The sequence below is a fragment of the Ixodes scapularis genome, unplaced genomic scaffold (assembly GCF_016920785.2).
Source record: "Ixodes scapularis isolate PalLabHiFi unplaced genomic scaffold, ASM1692078v2 PGA_scaffold6__148_contigs__length_123643588, whole genome shotgun sequence".
NCBI classification, from domain to species: domain Eukaryota; kingdom Metazoa; phylum Arthropoda; class Arachnida; order Ixodida; family Ixodidae; genus Ixodes; species Ixodes scapularis.
Window position 1 is genome coordinate 29,373,631 of NW_024609881.1, and position 23,853 is coordinate 29,397,483.

Consider the following 23,853-nt stretch of genomic DNA (forward strand, 5'->3'; position numbering starts at 1 on the left):
CCAGAGTCTTGTACTCCCTACGAAAGCACTCAATGATCATGTCTGCCAGCATCCTTCGTGCCGCGGCTGCAGAGTACCGTGGCACTTGCACCGGTAACGTCGACCTTGGCCGCTTCCCAACCGCGTGCACGCGTCGAGCTTCACCGCTTCGCACCGGAGTGTTAGGAGCAGCGGCTGACCACGGAGAGTGGCTTGGTCAGTGCGATAGGCACGCAAATTGTGCTAAGGATTATTACAGGTTGACCTGTAATTACAGGTTATTACAGGAACTGTACCAAGAAAGAGAGAAAAGGAAAAAAACGGGTCTATAGTTGACTGAATATGGTAGTTCCGGTGCAGCTGTCGATTGAAAGAGCAGCGAACTTTGACTCAACTCTGGTTCCAACACCGCTAAAGAGCAGTGTCGCCTTTAAAGTATGAGTCTTTTATCATTTCTGTGAGTGGTTGTTTTTGCACTTTACGATATTAGAGTCTTCAGTTTGGTAGATTCATAGAATTTGGGGGACGCTTTTTTATTAATGGACGTGTTAGCAGATGTGCTGGTTCTCGCTGGCAATTTACAAAAATTATATTTACAGCCTAAATAAACTACTGGGTGTAAAAATGAGAGGGGAAAGTGGCATTATCGCAATTGAAGTGTTGCACTATGATTCATTTTTCAGCCATTTTTAATACCCATTGTAAATGGAACATACTCTGACAAGAGCCCTGGCTTTGTGTTCCTTTTGCACCCCATCTATTTTTATCACGAAAGAGAATAAGTAATATGCTCCAGTATCAAAGAGGAACCCTCAATTATTTTCACAGACGAGTAGAGATGCAGTCGCTTTTTCATTTTCAAGTGATGTGCTTACAGCATGTTCGCATCCGCCTGAAAACCATCAGCGGCTGCTCCAGACGAATATTTTGCCTGCTACAGAACCTACTAGAGAGAGAGAGAGAGAAGTGTTGAAAAGAAAGGAAGCCTGAAAGGTCAATTACCGCTTACATCGCTGGGATTCCCTCTCTTCTGGGAGTATTGACCTGTAACACGCAAACTACCATACACCAACCTGTTATTGTACGTTAGTGTTTGATTAATAGCGAAACCTCCGTTTTCCCGAAAATTGTCTATGATGAGAGTAGTCCATAATAACGAGGCAAGAACATACCTATGTATTTAAATAGTTTGTCTACGAAAATGGTGCCCATATAGTGGGGTATCCAGATTAATGAGGTTCATATTAACGAGACATTACTGTACGCTCAAATACAGCTCCCACCTTGGAACTAATGCAGCCATTCATGTAAAGTGAAAAACTTTTGATTCATTTTCTAGAAAACCGTGGTCAAGAAACATGATCCAGGGAACAATGACAACCGCTAATCTGACTTTGATCCACCTTGTACAGTATTAATGCAAATATGAGCTTGGGCCCCAATGATGGGGCCCAAGCAGAGGGTATACTTACGTTCAGAGCACGGTGCCTTGGATTTGCGTGTGAGCTGTTGCTCCATGTTTTCTGCCAACTCTCGTCTTGTAAGAATGGAGTGGCGCTTAGAGTTGTGTACAGGCGTTTTTCTCCAATTCGAGGCCGGTTCACGCACATGCGACCACTCGCGACCAGAGAGGCCAAAAACCGGTTTTAAGCTCCTCTGGTCTGTAAGCAGTCACAAACGTGCAAACCAGCCTTTGCCCTTGTAAGGAAGTTTAAATCGCAGACATCTGTCGGCAATGGACGTGTCATTTGGAGCAGCATGGTTTTGCGTTTCGGCCTTGCCGCCATATTTACACGATCGTAAGTCCTCGCCCCCCCCCTACATTGCATGTCAGCTAAACGAGAAAAAAAAACATATATATATAGATAAGGTGTCTGAAGTCGCCAGGCTCGATCTAAAATGAACCGTAAGAATCGACGCCTGCATGAAGCGATTTAAACTTATCGTCAAAGGTGTATTGCGCACGTTCGTTTTTTCTCATAAAATTAGAAAGCATAGCTTCCTTTCTGTAAAAATATGGGTCAAGAAACTTGCCAGGGTCAATGGCGGGTGGCAACACAGACGACCGAGTCGAGCGGCGGGGTGCATTTGGCGCACCTACAATCGTGTAAATTCGGGACTTCTGAATTTTGCAAGTCGGCAAATGCTCTCGATTACATGCACCCTGTGATTTATGTATGGATGCGATGGATACGATTTTTCTCGTAACATCCCCGTTCATTCCAGGTTACGACTTGTCCACAGAGGAAGGCTTCGAGGGTATGATGCAAGATTTCGAGTCCATCGTCGGACTCTCCTACCTCAAGGCCGTGCATCTAAACGACTCCCGCGGCAAGTAGCCCTTCCCAAAGATTGTTCTTGATGCATCGGCACTCTGCTACGTCTTGTACCACTCATTGGCTCTTCCTGCTCCTTTGATTGTAGATTGACCCTTTGCCGCCTCCTTGATCATTGATTAGCTCTTTGTTAACGTGCGTCTTTAAACATTAATTGCAGCTCTGCTGGCTCATTGATTGCAAGCAGATGTCACGATATACAGAACGAGACTGGCCCATTTTGATCGGCGAAACAAGTACCGAGCGAGTTTGCACTGATAGATGTGGTTATAAGCCCAAACAGTTAGAGTCGTGAAAATGCATATTTCGAATCTTGCTAGAATGAAGTTGAAGGGGCACGCAAAAGAGTTTGTTGTTGCAGGAATTTCGTTGTCGTGAAATCGGCAAGAGTCTGGCAACCAACAACGAGATGTGTGTGTTTGTTCCTTATCCCCTCCGTCGTACGTCGTCTCTGGTTAGAGGCATGCGTAACTTTTACCAGCTCGCCTGTTTATAAACCATGTCTGCAATGATATATTACAGTAGAATCTCGATAAACGAAAATCGCTTAAACGGAATTGCCGCTTAAACGGAACAGTAGCCCGTAAGTTGGTTAATTTTGTATTCAGATAAGGTAAAAAAACTTTCGGTAATTGGAACTAAAATTTGCGCTTCACCGTGTAAACGGAACCAAAAATAGAACTTCTGGCAGACCCATTGCCATGAGCATCAGCCTCTTCCGGTTCCGGCTGTTTCTTCTTTTTTTTTTAGCCTCGTTAGCCTCGTAAGCCTCGTTGGCCTCGCCTTGTTGGTAGTTGGCGCAACAAATGCAACACTGCTGTTCTTGATCAAGTCGTTCGGTCTTTGTTCGAGTCGCCTAGGTTACAGCCGCATCATTCCTGCCGTCCTGGTGCCTATCGTGCTTCATTGCCGCGTTGGTGTCTTCCAACTTCGGTGGCTCATAAGCACTCGCAAAGTTGAGGCCTCGCCTCCGTTGTTTCAATGGCAACACAGAAGCGGCACACCATGCGCTGACGTTGGAAAAGAAGATGGATGTCATTCTTGACTTCGAAAGTGGCTCATACTCGAAGATGGCGCTCGCGACGAAGCATGGCGTCCTGAGAAGCAGCTTAACGAGGACCCTACACGACAAGGACAAGCTACAAGATGCCTTCGAAACTTCTCGATTCGAGCCCCAAAGGAAGCGTCTGCGACACGGCGACCACGAAGAACTGGAGAAGTGTCTGGTTTTGTGGCTTGGGAGAGCCCGGAGCCAGAGCATTCCCATCAACGGGCCACTAATCCGTGCCAAAGCAGAAGAGTTTGTTCTTCAGCTCGGGATAACGGACTTCTTGTGCGGTGAAGGCTGGCTGACAAGGTTTAAAGAAAGAAATGGCCTCGTTTTTTGCACCATTGCGGGAGAAGCTGCTGCAGCTGATGCGACTGCGTGTCGTGACTGGCGGGCAGGACGGCTGCCGGAGATAATGCGGCAGTTCAAGGACGATGACATATACAACGTGGATGAAACAGCACTTTTTTTTAAGCTCCTGCCATCAAAATCGATCGCTTTTAAAGGTGAACTGTGCACAGGTGGCAAACTCAGCAAAGACAGACTGACTGTTCTTGTTAAAGCAAAGATGTCGGGCAGCGACAAGTTGAAGCCCCTTGTGATAGGAAAATCAAAAAATCCTCGCTGTTTCAAGGGCATCACTACTCTGCCCGTCACTTACGAGTCGAACTCGAAAGCTTGGATGACCCAACCCCTCTTCAGCAAATGGCTGCACACTGAGGATGCGCGATTTTCGCGGCAAAATAGGAAAGTCCTTTTCCTCGTTGACAACTGCCCTGGACAGGGGACTGTAACAGGACTGAAGTCGATTCAGTTGGAGTTCCTCCCCGCTAACACCACGGCACGTTTGCAGCCCATGGATCAGGGAGTTATCCAAGTGCTACGACGCGTCCGAACGGAGACATGCTGGGTTGTGAACAACGTTTATTGTCAGGGACGTGATAATATAGGCAGCCGATGCTTCGGGTGCAAAACAGAAAGGGTGGTGATAAGAATGATAAGTACATTGGAGGATGATACAAAGTTTCCAAGAGTCATGACACAGCTCTGATACAGCATTCCTTCCCCCCAGGGGCTATAGCGATCTACAGGCTTCCTTTCTCTGGTTGACCTTCGCAACTCTGGCGGCTGGGTGGTGCTGATGGTTGGTTCTGCAGGTGTTGTATCTTGTACTGCATCTTGTCGAGCGCCTTGCGTTGTCTTTGCCGCTGTCCCTGGTACTTTGAGTGCCAGCGGCTCTCGAAAACGGATCTGGTCAATGTGACATCGGACTTCTCCCGACGGTGTGTCCACTGAGACCATCCTTGCTCCGGTCGTTGTAGTTACCGTCCCTGGCAACCACCTTTCTCCTTCTCCGAAGTTCCGGGCCCAAACTGGATCTCCGGGCCACAGCTTGCTACGGGGTTCCTGCAAAGGCACCAATGAAGCACCAGGATACGGCAGGCAGGCGTCTAGACGAGATCTGATCTGGTAGCCTAGCAGTCGTGATGGCGAAGAACCGTCAGCCAAAGGAGTTCGGCGGTACGTGAATAATATTTTAGCCAAACGCGTAGCAAGGTTACCATGCGTGACCTTTTTTAGACCATCCTTAATCGTCCTGACTGCTCTTTCTGCTAGCCCGTTGGACTGAGGGTGGTATGGAGCAGTGCGTAGATGTTCTACGTTATTTCCCGCGAGGAATCGAGAGAACGATTCTGCCGTAAATTGAGTCCCATTGTCTGTCACGATAGTCTTCGGTATCCCAAAATGGCTGAACATTTCGCGCACAGCTGCTATTGTAGAATCGGCAGTCGAATTCTTCATGGCCACCGCCTCTATCCACTTTGAGTGAGAGTCCACTGCAATTAATATCATGGCGTCCGACACCGGTCCCGCGAAATCCAGGTGTAATCGCGACCACTTTTCTCCCGTCTCCGGCCACTTCACCGGAACATATGATGGCGGCATCGGCCGTGCCTGGATACACGCACTGCAACTCCGGGAAAGATGTTCAATCTCACCATCGAGCCCTGGCCACCAAAGAAGTGTCCGCGCGACCGCCTTCATCGCCGATGCTCCTTGATGGGTCTCGTGCAGCATTTTTAGCATCGCTCCACGTGCTGTCTGTGGCACGACGACCCGGTGCCCCCAGTAGAGCAAACCCTGGGCTACGGTGAGTTCCAACTTCCTGTGAAAGAAGGGTTGCATTTGTGGGTCGTCATCGTCTAGGTGCTTTGCCCATCCGTGCAGCACATAGTCTTTCACCCTGGACAGTAGCGGGTCCTCCGAGGTTAGCGACCGCAATCGTTGTGCCGACAGAATAGTATCATCGAGTTGGTTAACTGAAAGCACATATTCTGGCAGCTCGTCCGTCTCCTTGTCAGGAACATTTATCGGTAAACGACTCAGTGCATCAGCGTTCTGGTTCTGGGGGCCCGGCTTGTATTCTATCTTGTACTAATATGCCCCTAGCAGTAACGCCCAGCGCTGAATTCTGGCCGCCGCCATGACAGGTGTAGGTCTGTCCTCCCTCAGCAACCCTACCAAGGGCTTGTGGTCGGTAACGAGCGTGAAGTCCCGCCCCAACAGATAATCTCTAAATTTGGTTACCCCAAACACTAGGGCTAATGCTTCACGCTCAAGTTGCGAATAATTTCTTTCCGCCTTTGATAGCGTCCGGGACCTGAATCCGATTGGTCTGTCCACGTGTCCGAAACTATGGGACAACACAGCCCCTACCCCATGAGGCGATGCGTCACACTCGAGACGTAAAACTTTGGAAGGGTCAAAATGCGTAAGAACATCTGTCGTACATAACACCCGCTTGGCCTTTCTGAAAGCATGCTCCTCTGCTTGGTCCCATTTCCAGCGTTGATTCTTCGCTAGAAGGTTGTACAGTGGCGCCAAGAGGGTAGCCATGTTGGGCAGAAACTTGCTGTAGTAGGTCAAAAGTCCTATGAAAGAGCGGAGTTCACTTACGTTCTTCGGGCTCCTTGCTTCCATTATAGCCGCCAGGTTCTTTTCCGTAGGGTGTAGGCCGTCCTTGTTGATGCGGTGCCCGAGATAGCAGACTTCGTCCTGCCAGAAGTTACTTCCCTCTGTGCAGCTTGACTCCGTTCTCCTTGAAACGCTGCAGCACCTGCTTGAGCACGCTCCTGTCTTCCTTTCTTCTCTCCGAGACAATGACGTCATCGAGATACGCTTGTACGCCGTGTATTCCTCGCAGCAGGCTCTCCATCTTGCGCTGGAAGATAGCGGGTGCGGAAGAAATACCGAATGGCAGCCGGTTGAAACAGAAGAGACCACGGTGCGTGTTGATGACGGTTAACTTCTTGGATTCGTCATCGAGTGGCACTTGATTGTACGCATCTCGAAGGTCCAACGTACTGTACCTGTCGCCCCCATTGAGTGCCGCGAACAGGTCGTCGATTACGGGGAGTGGATATTGCTCGGTGCAGCAGGCTGAGTTCACGGTCAACTTAAAATCGCCGCAAATTCTTATGATCCCATCCTCGTCGCCACTGCTACGACGCGTCCGAACGGAGACATGCTGGGTTGTGAACAACGTTTATTGTCAGGGACGTGATAATATAGGCAGCCGATGCTTCGGGTGCAAAACAGAAAGGGTGGTGATAAGAATGATAAGTACATTGGAGGATGATACAAAGTTTCCAAGAGTCATGACACAGCTCTGATACAGCACCAAGCCCTAAAGTCACGCTTCCGCAAGGGTCTCTTGCAGATGATGCTCTTGTGCACGAGCCAGGATGAAGAGTACAAGGTGGACGTTCTTGGCGCCGTTCACCTCATTGCCGATGCCTGGAGGCAGCTGACTCCCACTAGCATAGCAAATTGCTTCAGGCATGCAGGATTTTCTTCAAGTGACCTGACATCTGACTTGGAGGACTTTGAATGCGACAGCGAAGATGCCCTTGAAAGGCAGGAGGTACTAATTGAGCAGTGTGCTTTAAGAGAAATCACACTGGACTTCGATGAATACGTGCAAGTTGACAGCGGCGTTGCAACTTGCCCCGGCAACACTGTGCAAAGCATTGTTGACGAAGCATGCGATGAGGAGGAGGAGGAGGTGGAAGAAGACTCTGAAGAGGTAGCTGCCACAGAAGTTACCACACTTCATGGGGCAGAGTCTGCTGTGCTGTACCTAAGGAATTTTTTTCTTAATGAGCCAGAATCGGAAGTGTTTCTCCAAAGCCTAAGTGACATGGAGAAAAAGATTCTGAAGATGAAGATGCAAGGACTCAAACAAAAGAAAGTTGATGCATTTTTCAGTCCACAGTGATTAATTGCTGCCTAATAAACTTGTGAATGCTATGTAAAAACCTCATGTAGTTTCCTTGCTCTCTAAAAAACTATGAGTTACATTCACCTCATAGTGTTTAGACATCCATAAAATAGTATTAAGAGAGTGTGCATACATAAATCGGCACTTTTTTACATCTCTCTTAGTAAACGGAACTCCTGTTAAATGGAACAAATTTTTTTGGTTCCTTGGAGTTCTGTTTACTGAGAGTTAACAAGCTTTAATTCCAAAAGTATTGCACTTTTTTTAAAGAAGCGCGGCATAGTGCACTTTTCGCAGTCAGACGGTCGTCGTCATGAGCACAGACAAAACTTCTGACAATTCTGAAAGCGTCCATTACGTAGGATATGAGAAATCGCAGTCGCTTTTAATGATCTGTTGGTCGTTCATTTCTCTATGAGTGATCGCATCTTATTCGGCATCAACTTCCAAAGACAGTCCGAAATCACCTGCATTATCTGGCTTCCTTTGTTCACTTTCTACCGCAGTGATAAGTTGTGTTCTCTTTTTTAAGCTGAACATGCGCAAGTTGTACACTATAATTTACAAACCACTGTACTTCCGAACCACGGAGCGTGCTTCCCCGACATCAGTGTAAGAGCACTGCTCGAGGGGCGTCAAAAGAGAATTTATTACTGGCATTTCTTACGGACAGATTGTTAGTCAACCGACACAATCGTCGACAGAACAAACGGTCCGGCGGACGTCCATGGGATGTCAGTGGAGCAAAAGGACATCCTGAAGATATCTCGAGGACATCTGCAGGACCCATCCTCCTTTCAGAGGGCTCCCAGATTGAATTTACTATAACTAAGGTTTCATGTTTTCATCTCTTTTGTTTTAATTCGGCAGTGTTTTGTTTAAAGGGGTACTGAAATTAAAATCTGAATATACCGCTCACATTCAGAAATAAGTTAAACATGATCAACGAAATCTGCTAATGACAGTTACACGTTTGTATTTTTAACGGATGGCTGCGTCTTTCGTTCCAAACGGCCGACTCCAGTGAGCGCTTTGAGAGCAGCCATTGGAGAGCGCGATGCGTCTCGGGCGATCCAGCTCCTCCAGTGCATTCGTGACGTCACATTTAACTTCGTGGGCGAGGCTACAGGGAGCCTGGCGTGGTCGTGAGCTTCGTTACCTGCTGGCGTCAATGCCAACGCATTGACGCCTGCCAACGCATTGACGTCTGCCAACCTGGTCATTCAGGATGGCAGACGACTGGCTCCGCAATGTCAGCCGAGGCGAAAAAGCAACTCAAACCCTCTGCTTCCCTTAGTGGTTGAATGTGCGTGGGAGAAAAGGGGAATCTGGTTCAACCAAGCTCGACAGCCTACGCACGCTCGAAACTCGGCACCGTACTTCCGCGAAGCAGCACCGCTTTTATGGCGAGTTTTCACGTAACGACATTCGGGAACATTCACCAGGTGCAATCTGGTAGTCAGTTTATTCGTTTTAAATAATGTCCTGGTCTCTTTTCAAACAGAAGTCTGGCATCTGCGGTGCAACCAGGACGGTTTGGCATTTAAACAATAAATGGGCGCTAGAATTTTATTGTATTACCCCTTCAAGGGGAGGAGGGTTTGTGTTTTTTGGGTTCAAGCAACAAATCTGCGTTTGTCGAGTTTGGAAAAAGAGAAACGGGACACGGCCGTGGGACTTTCCAACCTCCAGGGAGCAAACGCATTCCTCGAATACTTGGAAACGTCCCAGTACCGATATGAAAAGGGAATGAGACGGAGAGGTGTGATTTCCAAAGAAAGAGGCAGCCTCGCTACTGTTCAGAGTGCCCTGTGTCCCGGGTGAACATCAAATGAAACGGGGCATACAAGTTTCATCCCATCAATCTTAGGTTTTTCTTTATTTTTTATTTTCAAGGTGAGCCTTATTTGGGGTAAGAATCGAAAACGAAAAACCTTAATCAAGGTTTTCCAATTTTTCCTGACTTGATCAAACTGGGTCAGGAGCTAGTTTTCGGGGTTCGCCGGCGCAATCGAAGACATGGAAGGCCTAGCCGTAGACGACGGCCGGGCAAAGAAGACATGAATCAAGAATGTTCGGAAACCTTTTGCAGGCAAGCTGGGAAGCCAGCTGGACCGGCACGAAAACATTGGCCGTGGCAACATTGGACTCGCCGGCTTCCGTCGGATCATGGCGGACCCCAGACTGGACCACATTCCGATGGTCCTGGAGACGCCGGGGACGGACCACGCTGCCGAGATCTCCCTCCTCAATGAGATGTGTTCCGCCTGAGCGCCGCAGACGCTTACGAGAAGATTGCTCAGGGGCAGTGGTGCTGTGGAGTTGGATACAAGAAAGAGTGTGTTCGTTGAAGATTTTGCACGTTAAGGCTCGTTTGCACGCTCGCGACTGCTTATGACCAAGTGCGTTACCACCGCTTGCGATCTCTCACGACAAGAGAATGCACCGGCGTCGTCCACCGGGTAGCCGTGGAACAATTGCGATTTCCGTACGTTTCCCATTTTTTCAGCACGTCGTTCTTTCACTCTGGGCACGAAAATCTTCTGACGATGTTACGGACAACTGTTTCTCGTAGAGTGTGTCTACATTTGGTATCACGGATACTGCGAAATCTTCGCTCTAGCAAAATGCAGTTCCAGGGCCACCTTGTAGACGGCGCCGGCGAAGTTCTCTCATCATAACGTATCCCGAGAGGTTTGTAATGCACTCGGTCGTAAGCAGTTGCGGGTTTGTGAACCATCCTTTACGTGTACGCACGGATAGCGCGAGTGCAGTCGACAACAAGTGGACAAGATGACCGGGACCTTTACGTCGTCTGCCGTCTCTGTTTCTTTCATTGTGGGTGAAGGGACGAGCCAAGAAACTAACGGCCTTGGAAGTATGGGGTATTATCGACACTGGGGTAATTGCCCTAAAATCGGCACGATCAATGGTGGACGACGACACGGACGATAGGGTTAACCAATGGTTGTGCTCATGGCACCGTCTCTCTGTAGGGGCAGAGAGCAGACGACGCACTTGGTCGAAAGCAGAGGACGGCGGCGTCTGCTTGCTGCGCTTGTCGGGGAGACGGTGTCGCGAACATAATCCTCGGTGAAAGGGGCCATGAAATGGTTTTCCAACTTCTTCCTCATCAGCGTCAGAATGAGAAATTCCGTGGTCGTGACACGGCATTGCACCGTAAGCGGAAGTTCACCCAGCCATCTGGGGTTGGCGGGACTAGCCATCAGTGCTCCTTGCATCTTGTGCAATCATCCACGGATGTCGAACTGCGGTGGTGGCCCTCCCAGCCGACCGGGCAGTCCAAGCAATTTGGCTTTCGGCAGCTAAGTGTAGTGTCGGGTGGTCGACTTCGACAGTGTCGGTTGCTGAACACGGTAACTCGGAGCTTCCACTGTGGTGTTTATCCTTTGCGAGCGATAGCAAGTGCTGTCGCGGCACTCGTCGGCCACAGACACTAATTTAAATATTAGTCGACGGGTCGATCGTCCAGGGACGCAGTGCTCGTGTCCGATGCGCGAGCTGGGATCGGCTGACGTACTTTGGGTACTGCAGTTGCATCGCAGTGAAAGGGCGGAGAGCTTTTGAAGGAAAGGAAGTATGAAATGCTCAGCCATATTTTTAGATTTTTGTACTGAAAAGCAGGCTTTTGGCTTTCTACTTTCTTTCTTCTGGCCCACTAAACGACATGCAACTAGTAAAATCCCAATCCGAAATCATTTATCCCAGCCCAAAATTTGTTTCATGGCCCCTTCAACTCGGTTGTCTGCGGTGGCGTCTGCACTGAAAATGTCGAGTGTTTGTCTAATTTTTTGCGGGAAGGGCGCTGCACCTCCAAATTTCATGAGGTAAAAACCTCCACCAAAATACAGCTTTTGATAAAAATTCGACATTGCAACTTGCGTGCACCAATCTTTCATACTGATTTGAGAGCGAGCCTTGGTATTTGGAACACTCTGAATATGTGGAACCTGTTTTTGTGTTTGTCGAAATGCAGGCCTAAAAAAAGTTATGCCACTTGAAACGACCTGATGTGCCGCTTGCTCGGGCATTGGCTTGGCAAGCTAAGATAATGCGAGGAAGGAGTGCAAAAAAGGATTTTAATGGTAACATTGGGCTGTAATGGTGGTTTCATCTTCAGATTAATTTTAAAAGTTTTTTAAGAATGTGTAAAAGAAAAGTGCAGGTTTTTTGGTTTCTTTTAGGGGACATGCAGACAAGTGGTTAGTTTTGAAGTACATTTTTTTAGCAGGGCATGCAGACAAGTTATTCTACCATATTGAATTTGCAAATGGGGTACAGCCTGTTAGTGCTGCACTTGGAAAATATTCAGGGTCCTGTTTTAATGTATCTTTAACTGCTGCAGGATGTGACTTTTCACATGTGGTTGACGACTTGCCACTCAGTGGTGTACGATGCGAGTAATAGATGGCATTACCATTGTTGCATGTTTTGGCAGGCTGGGAAAAGAAATGGTGGCGCCATCTCTAGGTCACATGGCAAGTCACTATGTTTCTCTGCATTGCTTTGATTGAAAGCAAATCTTTCTCTTTTTGTTCCTAACACATGATTGTAGTCAAACTAGCTCACAAATTTAATATACTGAAAAAAAATATATAAATTTGGATACATTTGTTTTAATGTTCGTTTCCCCTCATCTCATTTATAGGGGAAATTTTAACACTTGCACTATGTTTTCAAGTGTAATATTGCCCTTGAGTACTGCTGAATTGGCTTCAGCAGTACTCAAGGGCAATTTTGTTCTTGAAATAACAACTTTAGTAAGCTTTCCAACAGTGATGGTACCTGAAGACAAGCATATATTGCATTGCTTGGCTTTTTTTGTTGTTGCTGCTGAAATAGTAGATTTTAAATGAAAGCCTACCTCAAACACTTTCTTGTACTGTGACTTACAAGGGACAGTGTTGTAACATACATTTGGTTTGTTACTTGAAACCGAGGATGGAGGGACGTTGGGCAACAGTGATGAGAAAGAAAGAGAGGTTGAAACATTTTAAACATTTTTCTTCAACATGGACAACATAGTTACAACCTGAGTGATGTCAGCACTTTTCACATTTCACTCGTACAGGATAACGTTGAGCACCAAATTGGACCGATTCTACTGGGTCTTTGCATAAGCGCATTCTGCTGCTTCAGTAGTTTTGAACCCATCTTTCACTTGCTCAAAGTTCCTGTGTCATGCTTCATGTTTTAACATGTGCGCCTTCATAAACTTCCTCGTCTTAACAGTGAGGCGTACAAAGTCGTGAAATATTGAGCTGCACCCATGTATATGTAAGCAGCCATGTGCCTGCCCTCCGTGTTACACAAACAGAGGGTGGCGCATGTTTTTCATGAATTGGCTGCTGTGCATACAGTATTAAAACAGGAAAAACACTGTTTTCATCACTTACTCGGAATATTGAAAACTTTTTTCTGTTAATATTGATTCGAATATTCCGTGTATTCGATTAGACCTTCGATTCTCAATATAGTTTTCGAATAATTTGAAAGATTTTCATTGTTTGTTAGTATGGCAGACTATTTCCAGGACTTGCTTTGACAATTCTAGAAAATGAAACCAGTGTCCATCTAGTTTCGACTACATAATACCAGAAAGCTTCCCCTGCAGTAAAGCAACACCCATGGCAGTAATGTTGTGGGTAATGCTTTCCTGCAGTGCTTCATTCACTAAGGGTGCCCACCGGCCACAAATGTTCCTCGTGTGGTGTTATGTTAGACAGGTAATCAATACATAAACTAAGGTTATTATTAAAATTATCTGTGCTACGTGAAAATGAGTATGGTTGCAGCTTTCTTTGTTTGCATTTCCAACTTCTTTTTCCTATTCTATCTCCTGTTTCTATCCATGTTCATGATGGCTGCATGTTGTCTCTAAACAGGTTCCAATTTTTCAAACCTTTGTAGGGCCTTTTTGAAGGAGATTAATTCACTTCTTGCCTATCGCTATCCAGCGGCTACGTCGCTCAATTTCTACACTGACACTGACGTAGTCGAGCATATCTAAATTATTAGGAAGCAACATTGCTATGTCTGAGCTACAAACTTGAAGGATACATGACAGTAATAGCAACATTGGCTAGCAAGGCAAAAGTGGGGTGCTAGAAATAACCACGCTTGCGCATTTTTTGGCGGTAATCTTGGTATGACCGTGCCATTTTGTTGTTACAGATATGCGAGTGTAAGAAACATGTTTTTTTCATTCTGAAACGGAAAATTCCATCAATTTCGGTGTTCTTTAGTAACAAAGCCTACACAACCTCTACACTGTTTGCTGACGTCTGCGGGTTACACTTGTATGCCAAGGCTATTGAATTGACTGACATAAAATGTGTATTGAAAGGCCAGAAATTGCCTTTTAATAGATGATTTACTGGTCTATCAATCTCAAGGCTGTTTGAGACCATTTTCAACTTGTCAATCTTGCCATTAGTGTCACACGCCTCTTGCCTCTCTGGAGCAGTGATTGGGTGGATTCGTAAAGAGTGGCGAAGTTGTCCCCGATAGATTTTCCCGTGCAAGTCTCGAGAGCCTTGTTGTTCAGCCGTATCCCGTACACCTATGATCTCAATCGAAATATTTATATTTATTCGAGAGTGTGAGAGGTTTTCATAATAGCAATATAAGGAAAACACGTGTAAATTTTTTGAGATTGAAACAGTTTTGTTTAACGACTCTAGGCAACTCTAGGGTGGTTCCTGGGTAACCCGTATTTTGTTGAGTCACTGCTGAAAGTCGCTGATTGGTGATTCACGGTTGCCTCTTTTCCGCTTTTGTGTCATTGAAATTAAGGCCCGTTCACACACTTGCGACTTGTTAAGACCGAGTGGCTTGGAATCTCTTAAGATCTATTACTACGAGAGGACACACTGGCACCCTTAATGGGTGGCAGTGGAAACTTGGCGGTCCCATATATTTTCTATTTCATCATCCTTTCTTTCTAGATTCGAAAAACTTTTGTCAACATTATAAACGACCATTTCTCATAAGCATTAAGCACATTTGACTTCCGAAATTCTGCAAAACCTTCGCTCCAGTGAAATGCCGTCCAAGGTCACAGTATAGATGGCGCCAGCGTGCTCTTTCACTCCAAGAGATTATAAGGCACCCGGTTCTAAAGGCCCACTCACACACTTCCAACCGAGTACAACCGAGAGAGACAGGACCTCTTGAAACCTCTTAAAATTTCTTAGGACGCACTGGTGCCATCTATGCGGTGACCCTGGAACTGCATTTCACAAGAGCGAAGGTTTTGTGGGATTTCCGAGGTCAAATGTGCGCGATACCTATGAGAAAGCCTTGTTTATAGCATTGACAAAAGCTTTTCGAGCCAAGAAAGGAAGCATAATGCGTGAGAGTAATATAAAATATGCCAGACCGCCAACTTTACACTGCTTTTCAATAGATAGCGCCAGTGTGTCCTCTCGTAAGAGATATTAAGAGGTTCCAAGGCTTTCCATTCAAAGAGGTCGCAAGTGTGTGAACAGGCCTTTAAGGTCATACTTGTTATGTTGAGGAGTGATCTCATTGGCAAATCAGTGGTGCACACAGGAAAACATTGTGCAGGCTTAGCATACTTGCACTTTTTTTTTTCCGGTGCTTCATTAATAATTTTTGAGGTTGGAAGCCATTGTAATTAAGAAGGATTTTTCTCACGACGAAACACTTGTTTGATTCTGTGGCAAGGGAAGAACTTTGACAATCTCCTACAGAGGGTTCTTCCAATAAATAGTGTTGCTGAAGGCATCCGTTGTTCAAATACTATTGTGAACGATTTTATTTTAACTTTAATAAAGCTGTTCTGAAATAGGCGTTTGTCGTCCGTTTTTATTGCGGATCGTGCACCCCGTACCAAGACTGGTCACTGCCGTACTACGTTGAAAGCAACACAGCGGTGGGCTTCTGTTGATCGGCTGCCCATCAGTCGCCATGTCACATGATGCGTGGGGAAAGGGCCAGCAGACAATAGATCAACTTTAAAGCGGGCAGCGCCGTCCGCGGTCCCGAAAGGAATGCCGGGAACTGCCTGTACAGCAATAGAATTAAGCCTAGATTTCTAAAAGGGAGCAACTCAAATCATGGGGAGAGAGAGAGAAGCAGAGCGTTTGTGATCTAATGGCGAACGCCGCCTGCGCCGATTGGTCGCAAGTGCGTACGCGTGAGTGTGTATGTGGGGAGGAGGAGAGGAGGGGCTGAGCAAAGGCTGGAGACGATCGAAGCATTCGGCCCATCCTCGCCCATAAACCCCGTTAGCCCGATCACGCAGTCGGAGGCACTTTGAAATCTAGGCACGCTGAGCAGCAACGGCTGTAGCACGTACTTCTTCCGTTCTCTTTAGCTTCACGTGGTAAAGTTCCTCTATCCAGGGAAAAGTGTTGGCATTTATTGTTGTTGAAATGCTCGAGTCCCGTGCCGCGCGTCACCTCTGGGAAGAGCATGGCGTCCGAAATCTAGCTCAGTGCTGCGCTGTGCCGCCATGATCTTCCCAAGGGCTGCACGTGCCTCGTACATCGAAGCACCTTGCGCTACTTTGAGAACATGAAGGGGCTTTATCGTATTGCTTTACCATGCAGCAGACGGGGACGTCGGAAGTATATTGCAAGTGAAATGACTAAATAAGCCGTTTTGTTTTTTCGTCTTTTTTTATAATTTATGCACTTTTTTTAGCAAACCGAACTGTGATATTACTATTTGAGTTCCGTTCGATAGGGAACACTATCCTAACAAGTTAGTTTTTGTCCCTTTCACTGCGTCCTGTGCGGCGATTTCTATTTTATATTCTATCACGAAGTCATCACGACACACATGATGACTTCGTGACGAGCGCTGAGCCCCCGTTAGAATATTTAGGGGCTGCCTCTGGCTCCCCACTTTTCGGCGTCCCTGGCGGTAGAGGCTGCGACAGCAAGAAGAGCATACAAAGTAGTGCAGAGTGTCCCCATAATTCACTCGCACGCCCTTTTGGTATATTTTAGGGTTATGCGAATATTCGAAATTTCGAATAGTAGTTCCGAATAATACACTATTCGATATTCGCTTTGAACAGAACTGCACTATTCGCGTTTTTCGAAGTGTTGATTACGGCGGGTTAGCCCCGTTGAGTGCGCTTCTTACCAACCTCTGGCGCCCTGCGGAGAAGCAAAATCCGCGGAAGTGAGCTCCGCGGATGTTGCTTCTCCGCATTACATCGGCGCTCGGTAAGAAGCGCACTTAACGGGGTAGCCTCGCCGCGGTAAACAATATCGTAATTGCGTGCTCGGAAGAAAAGCATACATTCAAAGCAGAATGGTTCACCCGTGCTGACTGTATTTGAAAATAAATGGAAACTTTGTGAATGTGTATATCTACATTGTAGTAGATGGTTCAAAATTAAACTTTTATGCTGGCAGGCAGAGATGCTTTTACAACCTGGGTCCATTATGCGCGACTCATTCTTTTTTAACCTGAGGTTAAAGAAATAATATTTTATATATCAAGATTTGTAAATTCACTCAATTGGTATAGTTGGCCACCTTTATAGAATTCATTTTATGCCAAATCCGTCGTTTACTTGCCATCCCAAGACACCAGACCTTCTGAGGTCACAGTTCATAAATATAGATAGATTAAGCTTAGCTTATAAATGAAAAAGTGGAATAACCTTTGCAGGTTTAGCTGGGTTTTCGTCTAAGAATTATGCAGTGGTAGTAAAAGGCGTGAAAAAACTATTCGATATTCGAATCGAAAATATTCGGCCAAAACCACTATACGCCTCGCAAGTGGGCTCATTTTCGTCTTCTGCGCATGAGAAAGGAGGCGCGAAGCGGGAGAGGAGGTTGATGACGATTCCGACTAAGCTCCGCCCTCGCACATGTCGGGGGAGGCCGGGGGGTAAACAAACATCGGCGTCGGCCATGGCGGCCGTGTTGTAGCGGCGATCGCGAGTCTTTTATTTATTGTAGCCCGGTTAAAATTTGCCGAGTCCACAAGATCGAGCAGCTTTGTGCCCCTTACGATTCCTCCGTCGTCTGCTAGAGGCATTTCGAAGATTCCAAGATGAAGACGACGAAGAGCACCAAAGAGAAGGCGCTTGCCTAGCCTCGCGATTGAAACGCCGGTTGCGCCGGTCACTACGAGACCGCCGCCCGATTGTACCGGTAAGTTGCCTTTTATCTTGTTCTTCCTTTACGAACACAACGGATTTTGCCTTCTAGCAGGTCTTTATAAATCTTATGTGGCGGAGTCGATGGGCGCTATTAATCGAAAAACGGCCGAGAATGTAGCGTTTTCGCGATCCTCCGAAGCCTATCTTCGCAGGTGATACTTAGGAATATACACACTCGTCATTTCGACTCGAAGCTGCACGGAGGCCGTATAAGCTATGTTCCGTTTCATTTTAAATGCGGTCGAAGTTAAATCTACATGGGCGAATCCCGAGCTTTGATCATAGCTGCCATGCATGTGCGATCTTGCAGTACAAGCGCTGATCAGATTCTCGCGTTTGCAATTTTCGCTTCGTTCGCATTTAGGTGAGACGCAGTATAGTCATACATCGTATTTGGTATAGTAGTTGCAGCCTACGGTTGTAATCATGGCACTGTAGAAAAGCACAGAGCTCAAAACTTGCCGCAAAAACGCGATCGTTTTTTCTTTCAGGAATGAAATATGAATGGCTGTTACGTGTAATACAGTGAACCAACTCGGACAGTACAAATTTGCCGTTTCACATTAGCCAGTATGAGTGAATTGCCGACGAAGTACCGATGCCGCCTTTCTGCGAAATGTGTTGCGCAGTGTATCTTGGAACCACATCGACGCTGTCAGTGTCTGACGTGTTTTTGCGTGTCGCTTGTCTTTTTTTTTCGTTCCCATACCAAGATAAAAATTCGGAGATCGCGCACTATCCAAGCCTAGCTAACGAGCGCCCCATGGAATTGACACGGGAGTAAACAATGACTAACATGTACATATTTTTGTTCGCTCAGCAGACTGGGTCAAGCAAAAGCCAGTGTATAAGTGACAAACTTTCTAACATCATTTGTCATTTCTAGGTCCCAGATGGGCTGTTGACATCCAGAAACACACCAACGGATGGTGGTCATACAGCGATTGTGAAGACATTCCCATTTGGATCCACGCCACTCATTGATCATCTTTCCTTGTTTCATCAATGCCCAAGTATGCCAGGCGCCGATTGACTACTTGCATGTGTTAGTAATGGTGGCATGCGAGGCTTCAGTATTGTCGCTGCAGATAGGGCTCACCCTCACACCAATGCTGTTTGTGGTGTACCTTTCCATGGAATTGTTTGGTTGATTCCAATTTCCTAGAAACGTTAATATTCAGTTTGGTGGGCCTTGAGTAGATTCGTCGAGGAGGTCTCGTCTCTTTCCTGGGGGTAATACCATGTCAGCTGCTTTGCATGAGCCACTTGGAAACTGTTCGGACCGCTTTAAAGCACTTGTGATTGACCTTACCTGTTGTGTCCATGCTAATGCTGAAATGTAAAGTTCACTGAACCAAGTTTTACTAATGAACAAACACAATCAGTGGAAAGGTTGAATGGCTTTATTTGTTTTCTCGAAGTATACAGTGTTTCATACATAATACATGATGCTGGCAAGGCTACTTTCATTAGCACGCAGGCAACTTAGTCTACATTCTGTTTCACGATAGCTTGGTGAACTGTGGAGGCTACGGCTTCTGCGACCCAGTAAGAATGTCGGAGCGAGGCACATGGACGCATGTTACAGGAGCGTTCGTGTCACCGCGCCAAATGCAAGGACCACCCGCCAGAACCGGCTGTCGTCTTACAACCACATGCTCAATTTGCCCATGAATCTGTGGCGGGTGCTAATGCTAGGGCGATGTTTTGAGCGGAAGTGGTCGATTCACGGCTACGATTGTTTGAACTTCGATCACAAGCCATGTTTTTCTCAAAAAAAGTGTTGATCTATATTAAGTGTCGCTAATCAGTAACATGTGTCTTCGTCTTTCTTCAGTGTCGTGTAGTGTTGCGGTCCGAAGAATCCGACGGCAGCACTACTAAAAGAAGAAGAAAAAACAAAGCCTAGAACTATGTTTTGTCGCAGATGGCGCTCTTGCTGTGGCAATAACGAGGACTCGACCGTGGAGTGTTGTCACGTGCCTGGCTCCGATGCTCTTATTGGGTCACAATGTTTGCCAATTTACCGAGAAACGGAGTATAGTGTCTCACCTGTACACGCTATAAAACAAATGAGATGCCAGGTGTAGCAACTCTCGCAGCTGTAGCCCTTATATTATTCTTTGCTATGCTGTTTGGAAGAATACATAAAAAAATCAGTTTACAAAGCCGAATCTAATTTTTTGCCCTCTTGCATGTGACAAAAATAAAAGCATCACGCCTGAACACCAACATCTGTCTCTAAATTATTCCTTGGTGAAATGAAAAATAAATATACTGTGAATATGAACCAATACAATCTCAAACAGGTTTAAGAATGGATATGATTCAATAAACAATTATTTCAATCTGCAAGCTTGAAATCAAGTATGTGTGTGCATACTTGACCCTGGTCTTTCGACTATTCCCCGTTGACACTTGTTCTCGAAGGATAGGGACTTCGTCGATTTCACGGCAGTTCAAGCATTGGTCAGGCAACATGCTCATGTTTATAGTTTCGGCTGTGCTATAGGAATAACAAAGGTGAGTTGTGTATTGCCGAGTCAAAACAGAACTCTCAGGTCTAAAAGGCTTCTTAAAAATGCACTAAATCTGGTTTTGACTTCATAATTACATGACTCGAACATAAACTACTCACTTCAGCAAGTCTAAGAATTCACAAATAATCTGTGAACATGTATTCTGCTTTTATCTTCATTCACTTATGAAACTGATTGCTTATATAAAATATGCAATCAGTCTTGCACACCTCCCCATTGCGAGAAGGAAAAGGGAGATTCGTTGGCTTTTTTTTCTCGCCGGAAAGCAGAAAAAGAAAAGGAACAGGTTTCAATGTGCACATTACGTTGAAGTGGGACAGTTACGGAAACAAATTCTGCATCTTCAATATTCATGAAGTAGGCAGATTACTTTCAAGTCATAAGAGGATAAAGTCAGAAACAACTTCAGCTCGCCTTCAATCAAATTTTCCCTTTAGATCCAGGGACGTTTCACCTTCATAAGGTCATCAGTACCAATTGGCATCCATTCAGGACTGTAATGGTAGATGTACAAGCTTGACCTCAAGGTTGCAGTGCCCTCCTTTCATCTGCTTGCAGTGCGACCCCTCGTGCACTTGGTCCCAGATGGTGAAGCTGGTGCTGGACAGGATGTCGTCCCCTGTAAAAGAGTCGTCCCAGTAGTCAAACGGTCCGGTTACACTCTTGAGCAGCGTATTTGTCCTCCCATGCCATTACCAACTGAAAATCAGTGAAACCCTATTTTTTAAGCAGCAGAATGCATAAATAGACATGTCTATCCCATTCCCTTCGTACCGAATACCTGCCAGCATCCAAGGGATGCAAATCAAAATAAATAACATTGCATTATTTGCTCTTTTGAGACTCTTTGAACTTAAACCAACTTAAACACTACCACAATTTTAAAGCTGGGAACTTCGAGGACACCTCTCCATATACCGAGATTACATGCTCGTCCCACTCCTGGCTTGTCCTCATCCTGGCTTGTCCTCGGCAGGGTTGGCCAGCGTGTCCTCATACTCCTGGGTTTTTAGTCTTGGAAGTTAAAGCTTTGGTTTTTGTCATTGCTTGGTTGCTGGTAGATGCTGGAGGAAGCTTGTACTGTTACTTTGAAACATCAAGTTTACAAATTGAACACTAACCCGTATTGATGGTTGGATACAGAAGCTAGATTTGTCATGTCAAGGAGGTTGTCATAAAACAGTGGGCACGGGACTGAAATTAGCGGCGGAGTGAGCCACCGAGGCGCATTCGGGAGTATCAAAGAAGACGAGGTGTGTGAGTTTTGCGCGAAAGCAGGACGATCGGCCAGAGATGTGAGAATGTGGCGTCGAGAGAACTTGAAACGGGCTAACTGCATGACTGTTATCTGAGCTACATTAACCAGAGGAGAAGAGAGAGTAACAAGTGAACAACACTCTATGGCCAAGGAGGTAATTGACCAGGTTATTTCACCCAAGCATCACAGTAGTCATTTCAACGACCAAGAAAAATACATCCAAACATCAGCACAGCAATAACAGCAGCGAGCCAAGGAATCGGGTTGTGTGTATGTTTATACAGTCTCAAACTTGATCTGCCTCAACGGGCGATGAGTCTCCCAGCTGTAGATGACCGCTAGCCTGGGGCCCTTAACGTGCATCACGTAGCAGTGATACACGACCGCACGCCAATACAGTGCTCATCCAGATCGAAACGGGCAAATGTGGGGATTGAACACACGATTCTGGGTTCTGCAGCGCGAGCTTTCACTCCACATCCTCCGAGCTGGTGCGTGCAAGCCCCCTCGGCCACCAATCCCGCAGTGCCAGGGAATAACATATAATAAATGACAATGGTACAGTGGTCTGCAACAGGTAGCTTTTCAGTGCCTTGAGAAACCAGGTTGAGATCACGTGACACTTTCCTGCCACATATGGCTGGCAACATAGAGATGCATAAGTCATAAAGCAAGTAATAATTTGATTTTGTTTTTACTAAAGACATCAGCATCTGTATTTGGCTTCCACAACTTCTGAAAGCTACCTCTGAGTGCATAGAGTGGTTTCTTTCATAATCTTACCTCCATGGAGAATTTCCCAGCTGGTAACGGGGCCGTGAAACGCAGACCCCCTGAAGTCGCACAGGCGCCGAGGGCATTACACAGGGCCCGCAACATGTCCTCCGAGCAGAGGGCCCTTTCAGTAGCCCGGCAGCCGGTGGATTCTGTTGGAATGATAGGGTAGGGGGAACACAAGCATTTGCAGGTTAACGGACCTAGGAAAACTAGTAGGCAGGTACGAAAACATGCTACTCGCCCCCGCAGCGTTTGCCTCACTGGCACTTTATGGTGAAACAAATCAGCAGCGAGCGACTGATGGAACACGCGTCAGAAGAACAGTTCGTCTCGAGTTTAACACCCTAGGACGGCGCTTTATTGCGCGCGTGAAGCATTGGCGTAGCCAGGTTTTCTTGGGGCCGGGGGGGATTTCGGGTGCGAAGTACTGAACACCCCCTCCGTGGCTACGCCACTGGCAAGAAGTGACATCGGATGTCACTTAGACACGGCGCTATCACTGCTAAAATAGACTACCAAGGAACACCGAGTCGTGACTGCGAAGTTAATGACCCACATACAGATATCCTACCACACTATCTGTTTGGACAAGTGGCATACAATCTCGGCTCGGTCGTACCACACCGATCGCCTAATCCGCTGCTTTTTCGTAACATTCCGTTTTACTTTGCTATACTCCTTTCACGTGCAACTGTTTGTGAATGATGCGAACTGTACAGAAACGACGTAACTCACCTCAGCGAGCGCCATGGCGCGGTTCTCCGGGTTCCAGCGCTGCGGGAGATCGGCCTTCGAAAGCTCGGCAGCCCGTTCAGCTCGCCGAAGAGGGCTGTAGCTACACTTCGGTGCTTCACGGAAACACCGAGACACTTGCTGGCGAAAAGGGGTCTCCGCCAAAAAGTAGAAAGGCTCACTCGCGTCGCACATCACCGTGCTGACGTTGGGGGGGGCACACATCAACATCTCACCGCCGAAGACCGGGACGCATATTGGTGCTTCGTATGCTCCCAGGGTAAATTCTTTCGCGTCAAACGAAGTAACGTACATTTCTAGGTATTTCCGGTCTCTTTTTTCCGTATGCCGCGTCTTCGTTCAAGCACTAGCAGTGGATTTCCGAGAGCCACAGAAAAGGCCTTCCGCAATGGCTGCGGAGAAAAGACGACACCGCTTTGTTTACCCCCGAGCTCCCGCCCGGAGCCATCCTCCAATCAGAGCGCGGCGAGGTGACGTCACGCCACCGGCCTGCGCGAAAGAGCAGACGGCTTTCCCTCCGTATTCGCTTCAAATTCGCTTCGAACTCAAAATCCACTATTCGCACAAGACTAGTATATTTCCAACTGGTCAATTAGAGAGTGCCAGACTCGTCACTTTCACGAAGTGCCGCAGTTCCTTTAGCCGGCTGAACTCGCGTGGGGTTGTACCACAGGGTGTTACTTCAAAGGGGCCCTGCAATCATATTTAAGCG

The 23,853-nt window shown here is 46.7% G+C and overlaps 2 protein-coding genes and 1 long non-coding RNA gene across 5 annotated transcripts in view; 1 reads left to right on the forward strand and 2 right to left on the reverse strand.

The window, feature by feature from the left end:
- The window catches only part of LOC8026107 (probable endonuclease 4), a 38,061-nt gene extending 22,581 nt beyond the window's left edge, over positions 1–15,480 (forward strand). For all 3 annotated transcript variants that reach the window (XM_029973272.4, XM_029973320.4, XM_042294432.1), the window contains exons 6-7: positions 2,206–2,310; positions 9,738–15,480. In XM_029973272.4, coding sequence (XP_029829132.2) covers positions 2,206–2,310; positions 9,738–9,916 — 284 coding nt within the window. In that variant the 3' untranslated portion in view covers positions 9,917–15,480. The remainder of the gene's footprint in view (positions 1–2,205; positions 2,311–9,737) is intronic.
- On the reverse strand, positions 4,277–6,428 carry LOC121838288. Its single transcript, XR_006078442.1, has 3 exons — positions 6,322–6,428; positions 5,364–5,530; positions 4,277–4,770 (listed from the first exon to the last, which is right to left on the reverse strand). It is a non-coding gene; the product is annotated as an uncharacterized LOC121838288 (long non-coding RNA).
- A 3,718-nt stretch (positions 15,481–19,198) lies between the features above and the next one.
- LOC115314470 lies at positions 19,199–23,625 on the reverse strand. Its single transcript, XM_029973629.4, has 3 exons — positions 23,124–23,625; positions 22,395–22,537; positions 19,199–20,972 (listed from the first exon to the last, which is right to left on the reverse strand). Exons 1-3 carry the CDS (start codon positions 23,433–23,435, stop codon positions 20,876–20,878), a joined length of 552 nt encoding a protein of 183 aa, XP_029829489.2. The 5' UTR covers positions 23,436–23,625; the 3' UTR covers positions 19,199–20,875.
- Positions 23,626–23,853: the final 228 nt, after the last annotated feature.